We start from the raw sequence: 16,236 nt of genomic DNA, 5'->3' as shown, positions 1-16,236 counted from the left end.
GGGCAGCACGCGAGCGATGCCTGATTACCGCCAGGTTACTGCCATGCAAGCCATTTCTGGAGGATTTTTTTCCCCTGGAAATGGTGCATGCTTGGGGATGGACTACCACCGGTGGCAACATTGGGCCAGCGGTAGTCCTTGAAGAGTGCGTGGCAAGTCCGAGTTGGGGTTACCACCGCTCTGTAAAAGGTCCCCTGAATAATATGTAATACAGTTGATTCCAAGGCATTGATCATCTTCTTTGAGTACGCTATGCCAGGTCTTCTTTGGTCTCCCTGTATTCCTCTTCCCACTTCTTAGTGTCCTTGGCATTGAGATTTTAGGATGTTGATTTATGCAGCCATAGAAAATATCCAGTCATCAGGATCCTTCACTCAACTGCAATATCTTGATGTCTTGAGGAGTCTTTTCTCAGGATCTTATCAGTGGTAATATGGTCATGATAAGTGACACCAACAATTCTCCACAGGCACCACTAATGGAATGCATTCACTTTTTGTCCTTGTAGTTTCTAATGTTTTACAGGCATGGATCACAAATATCAGTACAATAGATATATAGAGCTTAATTTCCATCAAAGTCTTACAAAGAACTATAAAAATGATGGCAGATAAAGACCATATGCCCATCTAGTCTGCCCGTCTATACCATCTTCTCTATCTCTGCCTATCCATACTATCTGTTCCTCCTCTTAAAAGATTCTATGTACTTTTCTATTCAGATATAATCTTGGTCTCCATCACTTCAACTGGGAGACCATTGAATGCATTCACCACCCCTTCTGTGAGAAAGTATTTCCTTGACTGCTGAGTCTACCCCCTCTCTCCTTCACCTTATCCCACTCATTCCAGAGCTTCCTTTCAGTTGAAAAAGACTCCTTTCCCCTGTTGATTGTTGTTATTGTCCACATTCAGTGGATCTGCTGCAATACTGATGTCATTTTACCAAGCTTATAAATGACAACCCTTTTGACACTAATATCACTGGACATAAGGCCGTCAAGGCAGGTGAAGTTATTTGTGTACAGGCTTAAGCACCAGTTTGAAGGGGGGCAGACTCAGGAAAGATGTCGGGAAGTATTTTTTCACGGAGAGGGTGGTGGATGCTTGGAATACCCTCCCGCGGGAGGTGGTGGAGATGAAAACGGAAACGGAATTCAAACATGTGTGGGATATGCATAAAGGAATCCTGTGCAGTAGGAATGGATCCTCAGAAGCTTAGCCAAAATTGGGTGGCGGGGTTGGTGGTTGGGAGGCGAGGATAGTGGAGGGCAGACTTATACGGTCTGTGCCAGAGCCAGTGATGGGAGGCGGGACTGGTGGTTGGGAGGCGGGAAATACTGCTGGGCAGACTTGTATGGTCTGTGCCCTGAAAAAGGCAGGTACAAATCAAGGTAAAGTATACATATATGAGTTTATCTTGTTGGGCAGACTGGATGGACCATGCAGGTCTTTTTCTGCCGTCATCTACTATGTAAGTTTGTGTAGATGTGGAAAAAAACCTCAGTCCCTATATCCTTTCCCAAACCCTCATTCCTTTTCTGGCCACTGCTCTCCCTACACTCCCCAAGTTTGCTCAAAACATGTTATGGTGATTGTGTCCACCAGTCTCGCAAGTTCATCATTTCTGTTCTTGACATTTTTAACTTTGCTTCTTTCAAGACCAATTCTTAAACCACTACTACTACTACTACTACTACTTAACATTTCTAGAGCGCTACAAGGGTTACGCAGCGCTGTACAAATTAACAAATAAGGACAGTCCCTGCTCAGAAGAGCTTACAATCTAAAGGACGAAATGTCAAGTTGGGGTAGTTTAGATTTCCTGAGAAAAGGTGTAGTGATTAGGTGCCGAAGGCGACATTGAAGAGGTGGGCTTTGAGCAATGATTTGAAGATGGGTAGGGAGGGGGCCCGGCGTATGGGCTCAGGGAGTTTGTTCCAAGCATGGGGCGAAGCGAGGCAGAAAGGGCGAAGCCTAGAGTTGGCGGTGGTGGAGAAGGGTACTGAAAGGAGGGATTTGTCAAGAGAGCGGAGGTTACGGGTGGGGACATAAGGGGAGATGAGAGTAGAGAGATAAGGAGGGGCTGCCACCTTTTGAGGATAATTTCATAAACCTCTATCAGTGATTTTTTTTTAATATGACTTTTTCATCCTATATCAATACTCACATTATGAAATGCACAGCAGAATTTAACATTCTTTTAAGTCTTCTAATAACAGTTGCATTGATATTCAGCAGGGTTTGAGTATGCAGGAGAGGCTCTGGCCCACATAAACCCCACTGTGAGGTCAGCTACAGATTTTCAGTGGCACTTAACTGTCCATGCCACGACAAATCTGGTGTAACTAGCACAGCATAGCCCAGCTGGTGCTGGGGTGGTACAAGAGTAGAATTGAGGTGGAGCCAGGAGTTATGTGAACACCAGCAATATTCAGTTTCACTGCCCAAATTCCAAAGAGAGCACGTAGGGTTACATAAACAACAGGTCCGCTCTTTCCCTGGTTAGTTATTCAGGTACAGGAGCTGAATATCAGGTGGCACCTACATATCTTATGTGTTGCTGATAACCAAGATACATATTGTTGATGCCAAGACATGGCCCAGCATAATATCTAAAGAGAATCCACGTAAGTGGAGAACTCAGTAGATCCCACGAAGCATAAAATGAAAATAAAAAGAGGTGGGAATATAAACCAGGCTATCCAAAGAGCCAACCAAAGTCAATTGAATAATATTGTTCATACAATATGATTTATGATTCATAGTAGCATGGTAATCACTTTTACATATTGTTTTATATCTTATATGTTTCTTTTCTTCATGGACATTTTATTTATGCGTTTATTATTTGCTATTTTTGTTTATAGACTCCTGATGTAGGCCACCAGGCCGAAACACAACGTTGTGTCGAGTCATTTTTAATGTGAAATTAATAAACATTTTTTGTTTTAATATTCAATTGAATTTGGTTGGCTCCAGTTTCTTTGGATAGCCTGGTTTATATTCCCACCTCTTTTTATTTCCAGCATAATATCTACATCTAAGATAGCTGATACATGACATGAGATCAATAATGCCGTTCTTCTTTTCTTAGCTTTCTAATAACAGACGGATTTGCATTATAAATATTCAGGGTATTTTCCAGATTGCATATATTTCCTGGAGGTCCTTCTGATAATTGACCCCTGAGGATTATTCTAATTATGGGGTCCTTTTATGAAGCTGCAGCAAAAGGAGGCCTGCGTCGGCATCGGCACGTGTTTTTTGATGAGCGCCAAGGACCCCATTTTACGTAGCGAGTAAAAGGCCGTTTTGCCTTTTCTTAAAATGGATGTGCATCAAGTGAACCACTTGCCACGTGGCCATTTTGGGGAGGAGCACTTACCACCACCCATTGAGGTGGTGGTAAGGGGTCCCGCGCTAACCCGGTGGTAATCAGGCAGTGCACTACACTATCTGATTCCCGCCAGATATACGCCAGTGCTACAAAAATTGAAATATTTTGCAGTGCCGGATATGGTGTTTACTGACGGAGGGAGGGAACTACCGCTGGGCCACTGTAGTAGCCCAGTGGCACTTTCCTTTTAGTGAGCAGTTAGCCTTCATTGGGATTACCGCTGCTTCGTAAAAGGGCCCCTATAAGATCAAATATAAGCCTTTAATGTGTTTGGTTCTTTACTAATACAGTAATTGTTGGCAGTTAATGACTTTAACAATTTGTCCAGTGTGTCCAGTTGAGTTTGGGGGACGGGGCGTTGGCACTGGGTTGCATATCAGAATTTTTATCTTCATCTAACGGTCTTCTTCCTGCCTCTGCCTTCTACTCCTTTCCTTAACATCCTAACATTTGTTACCAGTTCATCTACTATCACACTCACAAGTAGCCATTCCAAGCTTGGCCATATTTAATTTTAATTCCTACAAGATCAAGACAAGACCAGGAGCTGAATGGTTAAAACACAAAGCTTTGTAACTTTGCACTAACATTTAACAGTGCATGTTATTAAGGCATTTAAGTAAATTACTCCCATTCACATAAATGCAAATCTCATTAATGTAACCACTAATGCACATTATAAAGACACAGCTTGATAGTCAGCTCTGGGAGTTAGCATTTGCTTAAACACCATCAGACTGTATTCTGTTCTAAAATACTTGTGAGATGGACGTCCATTTGTGACTCACTAACTTGAATGTTCATATTCTGAGTTCTACATTCTTTCTAAAATGTCCTTCCATATTAAAAGGCCGAAAAGCCTTCATTTAACTACTTTGAAAGTTGACACCAAATAGTGGAAGTGGAGGAGTGGCCTAGTGGTTAGAGCACTGGTCTTGCAATCCAGAGGTGGCTGGTTCAAATCCCACTGCTGCTCTTTGTGATCTTGGGCAAGTCACTTAACCCTCCATTGCCTCAGGTACAAACAAACTTAGACTGTGAGCCCTCCTGGGACAGAGAAATATCCAGAGTACCTAAATGTAACTCACCTTGAGCTACTATCAAAAAAGGTGTGAGCAAAGTCCAAATAAATATTTGAGATTCTACATGGAATGGAATGTTGCTACTATTAGAGATTCTACATGGAATGTTGTTATAGTGAAGGAGTGGGCGAGTGGCCTAGTGGTTAGAGCACCGGTCCAGTTCAAATCCCACTGCTGCTCCTTGTGATCTTGGCCAAGTCACCTAACCCTCCATTGCCTCAGGTGCAAACTTAGATTGTGAGCACTCCAGGGACAGAGAAATATCCAGTGTACCTGAATGTAACTCAACTTGAGCTACTCCTGGAAAAGGTGTGAGCAAAATCTAATTAAGTAAATGTATTTTATGTCTTCATATTTATTAAATTTATTTGCATTTCACCAAACCAAATACAGTTTCTTCAGAGTGAAACATAATAAAACAAGCAAGCTATCAAGAAAATAATAAACAATCAATCAATCATAATAGACAGTGAGGATATTTTACATTAAAAGTGAAAAATCTGACTCGGAAATAAGCCCATTTTTGAAAAAAGAAAAACAACTCTACTTCCCCCCCCCCCCCCCCCCCCCAAAAAAAAAAAAATGCCAGGCATTGAATTCTTGGGACTCAATGGTCACATGGAAGTTAACTGGGCATCAGCCAATCGTCACACCAGTGCATGGATAACTTCATTGAATAAGTTAGGGAAGCCTTTTAATCGTCCTAACTTCATGCAGTTACTTATGGCTCCTTTCACTAAGGTTCGTTGAAAAATGGCCTGCACTAGTAAAGATGCATACAATGGATGCACGAAAGGTCCATTTTTCAACGCACCTGCAAAAAAGGCCTGTTTTTGTCCAAAAATAGACATGCGGCAAAATAATAATTGGCTGGCGTCTATTTTGGGCTTGAGACCTTACCACCACCCATTTACCTAGCGGTAAGGTCTCACGCGTTAACTATGCACTTAAAATGTGAATTACCGCCCAGTTTGCGCTACGTGCCAGATAATCTCCAGCGCGCTTAGTGGACGTGCGTAAAAAATGAAATTATTGTCCGGGCCATGCGGTAGCTTAAAATTGATGCGCGTAGGATGTGCTTAGGCGCCTACGCAGCTTAGTAAAAGGGCTTCTAAGCCAGTTTCTGTACTGAAAATAGCTGCTAATTCACTAAGTAGATGCTCCTCCCATAGACCTCTCTTGGCCTGCTCTAACTTTAACCAATTACGAGATGGCCAGATTGCAGAGATATTCAGTGGCATTAACCAGTCAAGATTTTTTGAATACCATGTATCAGGTCGCATAGCAGGGTTTAACCAGGTAGGTGCATCTGCTGCCCAGTTAAACTCTTTTGAAAATCAGACATAGTTTTCAATGGAAACATTTTTCCAAGCGCTGTTTTCACATCTTTGTTTTTCATACTGTAAATTAAAGGGTTAAACATTGGAATTAGACTATTATGCAATACAGAAATAACTTTGTTTTGATTCATCGATTGCATGGATTGTGGTCTCAAATACACACATATCAAAGTCAAATAGAACAGACATACGACCGTGAGATGGGAGGAGCAGGTGGAGAAGGCTTTACGTCTTCCCTCGGTGGAACGGATCCTCAGTATGTTGGAAATTATATAGACATAAGATGTGATGGTTGCCATAAAGCAAGGAAAAGCCAGAAATGCCCCCAAAATGTAAACTACACTTTGAAGAGTTGAGGTGTTGGAGCAAGAAAGCTTTAGCAATGCTGAGAAATCACAGAAGAAATGATTAATCTCATTAGAGCCACAAAAAGAGAAATGAGGAAGAAAAATAAAATAAAAGGCAGGAATTATAAGGCCTAAGATCCATGTGCTTGCACTTAACAGGATGCAAACTTTCGGATTCATAATCAAATGGTAACATAGGGGTTGACATATGGCAACATAACGGTCATAGGCCATGATTGAAAGAATGAAAAACTCATTGCTTGCCATATACAGATAAAAATACAGTTGTATAAAACACCCACTCATAGAAATATAATAGTTCTTTCTTAGCAAGATATCCAGCAGTTTGGGGAGAGTGACTGTAGTGCAAAAGATGTCTAGAAATGACAAGTTACCGAGGAAAAAGTACATGGGGGTGTGTAGGTGAGAGTCCAGGCACGTAATAGTGATCATAGTGAGGTTCCCCATTAGGATAATCAGGTAAATCAGTAAAAATAGAAAGAAGAGAGGAATCTGCAACTCTGGAAATTCAGGAAACCCCAAGATGATAAATTCTGTCACTGTGGTAAAATTGACCTTTTCCATTGGATTCTGCGATAACAAAAACAATCAAATATTTATTACTTGTTCATCCATTTTCACGAGTGAGGAGGCTTGTTTGAAAGACTTCTAGGTCTATGGAGTTTTATGGGGCTTTTTTAAATTTCTCACTTTGCATTAACTGCATGTAATACATGAAATCACTGAAGAAATAAATAATCTCTTCTTCTCTGAATTCTCTTAAAATGTATTTATTTTCCCATTTTCTGAATTAAGACTTTTGTATCCTATTTTCTATGTTCATACTATATAAAGCATTACAGACCCTAATTTTATTTGTATTACTCTTGTTGCATTACTAAGACTAATCGTGCACCTTGCTTTTATTAGATTGTAAGCAGTAAAATGGGCAAATAAATTAAATCCATTTTCTTACCTTTAAAATACCAGACGTTTTTCCATTATCTCTGATCTGATCATCCTAAGCTGTACCGTAACACTTATACTCTTTTGTAGGTCCATCTGGGAATTGAGCCCAGAAGCTGGAAATATGAAATTAAAGTGCAAATAGCAAGATTGAAAAGAAATTGAAGGCAGTTCTGTGACTGGCTGTATTCAGCTGTGTGCACCTTGGTTGAGTGCACAGAAAAGTGATAACCCACAAAGCACTGTGCACTATACTATACAGGACAATTTAAGTTCTTTCTTTCTTTCTTTCTTTCTTTCTTTCTTACATTTGTATCCCACATTTTCCCACTTATGAGTAGGCTCAAAGTAGCTTACATAGTTCCCGTGAGGTGGTTACAGACTCCGGTGTGAACAAATACAGTAAAGAAATATCAGTAAACATGTTGGGGAGTTTCATCTCAGTCGAAATGCTAGGGAGTGATCATGTGCCGGGGATGAGCACTGTCCATTTCCTGATTAAATTGCCATATAAATTGCTCACCCACAGGATTCCTGCCCCAACCATTATTTTACCTTTGACCATGTCTCACAATTCTCCTTATGCTCATTCCTCAATCTCTTCCTCTCCATCCTTCCTACTCCTTACCCCATCCCAATCTCTTCTCCTTTTGCTCATCCTATCTTTGTTTACCTCTCCATGCTCAATTTACATATCCTCAAAACCTCACTACTACTATGTTTACTACAACTTGTAACATTCTCCTTCAAGACTTTGTAATTCTATTTATTACGTAAGCTACATTGAACCTATGTGTGGGAAAGCGCGGGGTACAAATGTAATTAATAATAATAATAATAATAAATTATTCGGTATTTATGTCAGATCTGTGGGGTATACCTTCTTGAAAAGGTGAGTCTTTAGGTTTTTTTCGGAATTCAAGATGATTATTCGTGGGCGTTTTGGTAGTGTATTCCAGAGCTGTGTGCGTACGTAGGAGAAACATGATGCATTTGTTGATTTATACTTCAGGTTTTTATAACTTGGGAAATGAAGAGTTTCTAATTGGTAAGTCGATTAGTTCAGTCATATAGCTCGGAGCTAGACGATGTATTCATCTTTAGGGGTCTTATACTACAGTGCATTAAATCTATATTTAACGTGCTGTAATGCAGGATTTTACCATGTGACAACTCCAGATCTAAGGTGGCATGTAGTAGTGGCATGTGGCATGTGGCAATTTTGCCATTAATATGCAGGACCAACACACTGTTAATGCAGATCCACTTAACACCTCCTATTGAGGAGCAAAAAGTGCTTCTCCATTACTGGCATGTCATTTGGTTAGCACACGGTAGATCCAGTGTATTAATCCCAGATTCTATAAAGATGATCAAAAATTGTGAGCATAAATTTAGGTGCAACCCCAATTTGCAGGTACAGTTTATTTAACACATTTATATCCCACATTTTCCCACTTAGTTGCAGGCTCAATGTGGCTTACACAATACCGGAGAGGCAGGCTCTGGTTCGATAAAATACAAATACACAATCAACATGGAAGAAACATAAGCATAGAGCAACAGAGAAATAAAGAGAGGGTGGTGATAGAAGTCCAGTAAGGTCCATAGTTTTTCTGTGTTGCAGGAAGTAGAAAGTTAATTTGGGTCGGGGGGATAGGCCTTCTTAAACAAGTAGGTTTTCAGTACTTTCCTGAAGTTGAGATGGTTATGAATAGATCTCAAGGTTTTGGGCAGAGCGTTCCACAGTTGTGTACTTATGTAAGAAAAGCTGGATACATAAGTTGATTTTTATCTAAGACCATTGCAGTCTGGGTAGTGCAAATTTAAGTAAGTTAGGGATAGGCTGGTATGGTTTCTGGGTGGTAGATTTATGAGGTTTGACATATAACCAGGAACTTCACCGTAAATAATCCTGTGGACCAGACAGCAAACCTTGAAGGCAATATGTTTAATAGAATAATGAGACAATTAGTGCCAGTAATTGGATTTTTAATAAGCAATTGGTATTAATTATAGTTAATTAGAACTAATGCAGATACATTTAGATGCAGAATCTATACCTAAAATTTACACACAGTTCAGAAAAGAGAACACGGAAATGGGAAGGTCAAAAGCAGATCAGACTCCACACAGATTTCATCAATGGTCTTTTTAAAAACCACTATAATCAATCATCTTTGGATTCGCATCATATTTCGAATAAACATATAGACTATTTCAAGACTTTCATCATCATTTTTTCCTTGAACATTAAGACTCCTGATGTAGGCCTTCTGGTCGAAACACAACGTTGTGTCAAGTCATTTATTGTTCAATAAACGTTTGCTTCATTTCCATCATCACTGTTGTCCAGTCTTTGGAAATCCTGGTTCTCATTCCCACTTCCCTTTTCTACTTGAGTTTGTCCGCGGGACTTTTTGAGTTCTTCACGTTTGTGGATTCTCTTTTGTGTTATATACATAATTACAGAATATAGCTGTTCCACGCTTAAATTTTAGTGCCTAATCTTACACATGAAGCACAAAACAGCGAAGATGACTCGCAAAAATAAAAACTAAAATTAAAAAAAGACTAATAAAAAATAAAAATTATAAAAAAAATATGTAATAAAGACAACAATTCTTATGCAAAAACTTAAAAATATTTATTAACCATAAAAAATAATACGAAAATAGGGAGCACAGGACTCGACACAGCTATGTTTCGGCCAGTCAGACCTGCGTCAGGAGTCTTCTCACCATATAAAGGTCTCTTTCTCTATTTGTACATCAGATGGTTTTTTTGTATTGGTATGGAGAAAACCTTATAGGTGACTGTGTTGGAACGTATATGTAAACAACGCTCCGGTTGTCTCTTCTGAAGTTTTGTGGCACTAAAATTCACTCAAAAGTCTAGACTGGAGATGCTCAAATCAGCGTCTCGTATCTATGACCTTTTTACATAAGCATTAATTCTATAAACTGCGCTGAACTTTAGGTGCAGCATATAGAAAACTGTGTAAGTGGGGGTGGGAGGTTGGTGCCAATTTTATAGACGCCATTTATAGAATTCCTCACTGACTGATAACATGAAATATCTCAGTTGGCATCAACAGTGCCTTGACTTTCTCTTCGCACATCTCTGCGACTGTTAAGAGCTGATTTTATGCTCTGCGCCTAGTGTTCTCACTCCATCCGTTTCTCTCCACTGAGAGCTGTGCCACTCTTCTTGTTGCTCTGCTTGCCTAAACGTTAGACTACTGCAATGTTAAATATGCCAGCCTCCCAAATGTTTCCCTCCATAAATTGCAACAGTCCAGAATACCACTATCCATCTTCTCTCTTCCCTGAAGTCTGAGCTTTTGCTATCTCCCTCCTTAAAGCTCATCTGCTTTCCCAGGTGTTTCCCTAACCCTATGGCTTTTCAATTCTTTGATGACAGGTTCCAATAGGCGGTTGGTGGTCTCTGCTTCCTTAACCACCTTAGCTGTTTCTCCCCTTTTCTGACATACTCTGTTTATTTCCCCTGCTCTCCTGATATTGGTGTTTTCCTATTCTCTTCTTTCAATTGTTGATTTGTTGTGAAGGCGCTAAATCAAGTCTCAAATACCACTACTGCTAATCATTTCAATAGCGCTACTAGACATATTTAGCACTGTATACTTTATATGCAGGTACTTTCTCTGACCTTAGAGAGCTCACAAACTAAGTTCTCATACCTGGGGTAATGGAGAGTTAAGTGACTTGCCCAAGGTCACAAGGAGCTGCAGTGGGAATCAAAACCAGGTTGCCACACTCAAAGTCCACTGCACTAACCATTAGACTACTCCTAAATGCAGGGAGCCCATAATGCACCCAGAAAAGCCTCCTAACAAAAAAAAAAACCTCCATTAACATATGACTTGCCATGCACTAGTAGAGCTTTTCCCACAAAAGCAGCTGTCCTTCGCTATGCCTCCGTCCCTGCCACTGCAGTTGAGGATATCCAAAATGTGCATGTTTCTGTGAGAAGGAAGTTCATGCCTTTGCTATGCCTCTGACATCCCCTTTATTTATTTGGATTTTGGATCATAAGTAGTAGCAGTGGAATTTGAACTGACCACCTCTGGATTGCAAGACCAGTGCTCTAGCCACTAGGCCACTCCTCCAGGCCACTCCACTCCCTTGAAATTTGGCCGCCCTGTGTGTGGGGAAGTTCAGGACGTCCAAAATGTTTGAAAGAAGGGCGTCCATGCCTTCGCTGTGCCTCCACTGACATACACATACCTCCCCCCCCCCCCCCCCCCCAGGGACCTGAGTATGACATTTCAGGCTGGCAATAAAAGGTTTTTAGGTTGTTTTTTTAAATTCCTACAAGACCAAGACAAGACCAGGAGCTGAATGATTAAAACACAAAGCTTTCTAACTCTGCACTAACATTTAACAGTGCATGTTATTAAGGCATTTAAGTAAATTACTCCCATTCACATAAATGCAAATCTCATTAATGTAACCACTAAAGCACATTATAAAGACACAGTTTGATAGTCAGCTGTGGGAGTTAGCATTTGCTTAAACACCATCAGACTGTATTCTGTTCTAAAATACTTGTGAGATGGACGTCCATTTGTGATTCACTAACTGGAATGTCCATATTCTGAGTTCTACATCCTTTCTAAAATGTCCTTTCATATTAAAAGGGCCAAAAAGCCTTCATTTAACTACTTTACATATACATAGTAACATAGTAGATGACGGCAGAAAAAGACCTGCACGGTCCTTCCAGTCTGCCCAACAAGATAACTCATATTTGCATTTAACTACTTTGAAAGTTGACACCAAATAGTAGAAGTGGAGGAGTGGCCCAGTGGTTAGAGCACCGGTCTTGCAATCCAGAGGTGGCCGGTTCAAATCCCACTGCTGCTCCTTGTGATCTTGGGCAAGTCACTTAACCCTCCATTGCCTCAGGTACAGACTTAGATTGTGAGCCCTCCTGGGACAGAGAAATATCCAGAGTACCTGAATGTAACTCACATTGAGCTACTAGTGAAAAAGGTGTGAGCAAAGTCTAATTAAGTAAATGCATTTTATTTCTTCACATTTATTTGTTAAATGTATTTCACCAAACCAAATACAGTTTCTTCAGAGTGAAACATAATAAAACAAGCAAGCTATCAAGAGAATAATAAACTTGAAATGTGATAATTACAACTACAACAATCAATCATGATACACAGTGAGGATGTTTTATATTAAATGTCAAAAATCTGACTAGGAAATAAGCCCATTTTTGAAAAAAGAAAAACAACTCTTCCCCCCCCCCTCACAAAAAAATGCCAGGTATTGAATACTTGGGACTCAATGGTCACATAGAAGTTAACTGGGCATCAGCTAGTCGTCACACCAGTGCATGGATAACGTCAATGTATATGTTAGGGAAGCCTTTTGATCGTCCTAACTTTGTGCAGTTACTTATGGCTTCTTTCACTAAGGTGCATTGAAAAATGGCCTGCACTAGTAAAGATGCATACAATGGATGCACGAAAGGTCCATTTTTCAACGCACCTGCCAAAAAAAGGCCTTTTTTTGTCCAAAAATGGACATGCGGCAAAATAATAATTGGCTGGCGTCTATTTTGGGCCTGAGACCTTACTACCACCCATTTACCTAATGGAAAGGTCTCACGCGTTAACCAGGCAGTAATGATCTATGCGCTTACAATGTCAATTACTGCCCAGTTTGCGCCACATGCCAGAAAATCTCCAGCTCACTTAGAGGACGTGCGTAAAAAATGTAATTACTGCCCGGGCCATGCGGTAGCTGGGCGGACGTTCAAAATTGATGCACGTAGGATGTGCGTAGGCACCTATGCAGCTTAGTAAAAGGGCCCCTAAGCCGGTTACTGTACTGAAAATTGCTACTAATTGACCAAGTAGAGGCTCCTCCCATAGACCTCTCTTGGCCTGCTCTAACTTTAACCAGTTAGGAGATAGCCAGAGAGCAGAGATATTCAGTGGCATTAACCAGTCAAGTTTTTTTAAATACCATGTGTCAGGTCGCTTAGAGGGGTTTAACCAGGTAGGTGCATCTGCTGCCCAGTTAAACTCTTTTGAAAATCAGACATAGTTTTCAATGGAAACCTTTTTCCAAGCGCTGTTTTCACATCCTTGTTTTTCATACTGTAAATTAAAGGGTTAAACATTGGAATTAGAGTATTATGCAATATAGAAATAACTTTGTTTTGATTCATCGATTGCATGGATTGTGGTCTCAAATACACACATATCAAAGTCAAATAGAACAGACATACGACCGTGAGATGGGAGGAGCAGGTGGAGAAGGCTTTACGTCTTCCCTCGGTGGAACGGATCCTCAGGATGTTGGAAATGATATAAACATAAGATGTGATGGTTGCCATAAAGCAAGGAAAAGCCATAAATGCCCCCACAATGTAAACTACACTTTGAAGAGTTGAGGTGTTGGAGCAAGAAAGCTTTAGCAATGCTGGGAAATCACAGAAGAAATGATTAATCTCATTGGAGCCACAAAAAGAGAAATGAGGAATAAAAATAAAATAAAATGCAGGAAGTATAAGGCTTAAGATCCATGTGCCTGCACTTAAGAAGATGCAAACTTTCTGATTCATAATCAAATGGTAACACAGGGGTTGACATATGGCAACATAACGGTCATAGGCCATGACTGAAAGAATTAAAAACTCATTGCTTGCCATATTCAGATAAAAATACAGTTGTATAAAACATCCACTCATAGAAATATAATAATTCTTTCTTAGCAAGATATCCATCAATTTGGGGAGAGTGACTGTAGTGAAAAAGATGTCCAGAAAGGACAAGTTACCGAGGAAAAAGTACATAGGGGTGTGCAGACGAGAGTCCAGGCACGTAATAGTGATCATAGTGAGGTTCCCCATCAGGATGATAAGATAAATCAATAAAAACAGAAAGAAGAGAGGAATCTGCAGCTCTGGAAATTCAGGAAACCCCAAGATGATAAATTCTGTCACTGTGGTAAAATTGACCTTTTCCATCGGATTCTGTTATACAAAGACAATCAAGTGTTTATTACTTGTTCATCCAATTTTACGAGTGAGGAGGCTTGTTTGAAAGACTTCTAGGTCTATGGAGTTTTATGGGGCTTTTTTAAATTTCTCACTTTGAATTAACTGCATGTAATACATGAAATCACTGAAGAAATAAATAATCCCATATTCTCTGAATTCTCTTAAAATGTATTTATTTTCCCATTTTCTGAATTAAGACTTTTGTATCCTATTTTCTATGTTCATATTATATAAAGCATTACAGACCCTAATTTTATTTGTATTACTCTTATTGCATTACTAACACTAATCGTGCACTTTGCTTTTATTAGATTGTAAGCAGTAAAATAGGCAAATAAATAAATAAATGTATTTTCTTACCTTTAAAATACCAGAAGGTTTTCCATTATCTCTGATCTGATCATCCTAAGCTTTACCGTAACACTTATACTCTTTTGTAGGTCCATCTGGGAATTGAGCCCAGAAGCTGGAAATATGAAATTAAAGTGTAAATAGCAAGATTGAAAAAAAATCGAAGGCAGTTCTATGACTGGCTGTATTCAGCTGTGTGCACCTTGTATGAGTGCACAGAAAAGTGATAACCTACAAAGCACTGTGCACTATACTATACAGGACAATTTAAGTTCTTTCTTTCTTTCTTTCTTTCTTTCTTTCTTTCTTTCTTTCTTTCTTTCTTTCTTTCTTTCTTTCTTTCTTTCTTTCTTTCTTTCTTTCTTTCTTTCGTATCCCACCTTTTCCCACTTATTAGTAGGCTCAAAGTGGCTTACATAGTTCCGGAGAGGTGGTTACAGACTCCGGTGTGAACAAATACAGTAAAGAAATATCAGTAAACAGGTTGAGGTGGTTCTTCTCAATCGAAATGCTAGGGAGTGATCATGTGTCGAGGTTGAGTACTGTGGGAGAAGATCCGCCAGAAAAGCAGAGAACTCAAACACCCCACGGTAAAGACAATGTTACAGAAAAAGTGGGAGAGCGACCAAGGATGCCAGAAACTGGAGGATGTTGAATGATAAACAGTTTTATTAATAAATTTGAAGACTGTTTATCATTCAACATCCGCGAGGTTGAGTACTGTCCATGTCCTGATTAAATTGCCATATTACATTATTCGGTATTTGTCAGATCTAATGTATGGGGTACACCTTCTTGAAAAGGTGACTCTTGAGGTTTTTTTCAGAATTCAGGATGATTATTCGTGGATTTCAAGTGTTTTGGTAGCGTATTCCAGAGCTGTGTGCGTACGTAGGAGAAACATGATGCGTATATTGATTTATACTTCAGGTTTTTATAACTTGGGAAATGCAGAGTTAAGTACGTTCTGGCTGATTCAATTGTGTTTCTAATTGGTAAGTCGATCAGTTCAGTCATATAGCTCAGAGCTAGACGATGTATTAATCTTTAGGGGTCTTTTACCACAGCGCATTAAAATTTAACATGCTGTAATGCAGGATTTTACCATGTGCCAACTTCAGATCTAAGGTGGCATGTAGTAGTGGCATTCTGGGCATGTGGCGATTTTGCCATTAATATGCAGGACCAACACACTGTTAATGCAGATCCACTTAACACCTCCTATTGAGGAGCAAAACGTGCTTCTGCATTACCAGCATGTTATTTGGTTAGCACACGGTAGATCCAGTGTATTAATCCCAGATTCTATAAAGATGATCAAAAATTGTGAGCATAAATTTGCAGCTACAGTTTATTTAACACATTTATATCCCACATTTTCTCACTTAGTTGCAGGCTCAATGTGGCTTACACAATACCGGAGAGGCAGGATCTGGTTCGATAAAATAGAAATACACAATATATTAATCAGCTTGAAAGCAACATAAGTATAGAACAACAAGGAAATAAAGAGAGGGTGGTGATAGAAGTCCAATATGGTCCATAGTTTTTCTGTGTCGCAGGAAGTAGAAAGTTAATTTGGGTCAGGGGGATAGGCCTTCTTAAACAGGTTGGTTTTCAGTAATTTTCTGAAGTTGAGATGGTTATGAATAGATCTCAAGGTTTTGGGCAGAGCGTTCCACAGTTGTGTACTTATGTAAGAGAAGC

The 16,236-nt window shown here is 39.7% G+C and overlaps 1 protein-coding gene across 1 annotated transcript; it reads right to left on the bottom strand.

Moving 5' to 3' along the window:
• Positions 1–13,164: 13,164 nt before the first annotated feature.
• Positions 13,165–14,145, bottom strand: LOC115457116 (olfactory receptor 5F1-like). Its single transcript, XM_030186540.1, has one exon. It carries the CDS (start codon positions 14,143–14,145, stop codon positions 13,165–13,167), a length of 981 nt encoding a protein of 326 aa, XP_030042400.1.
• Positions 14,146–16,236: the final 2,091 nt, after the last annotated feature.

This window comes from Microcaecilia unicolor, chromosome 14 (genome assembly GCF_901765095.1).
Source record: "Microcaecilia unicolor chromosome 14, aMicUni1.1, whole genome shotgun sequence".
Lineage (NCBI taxonomy): Eukaryota > Metazoa > Chordata > Amphibia > Gymnophiona > Siphonopidae > Microcaecilia > Microcaecilia unicolor.
The sequence above is the reverse complement of the archived record's forward strand: the minus strand, read 5'-3'. Positions and strand labels throughout refer to the sequence as shown.

Excerpts from the sequence above, each read along its gene's own strand:
- LOC115457116 (XM_030186540.1), bottom strand. The coding sequence starts at position 14,145 with ATGGAAAAGGTCAATTTTACCACAGTGACAGAATTTATCATCTTGGGG.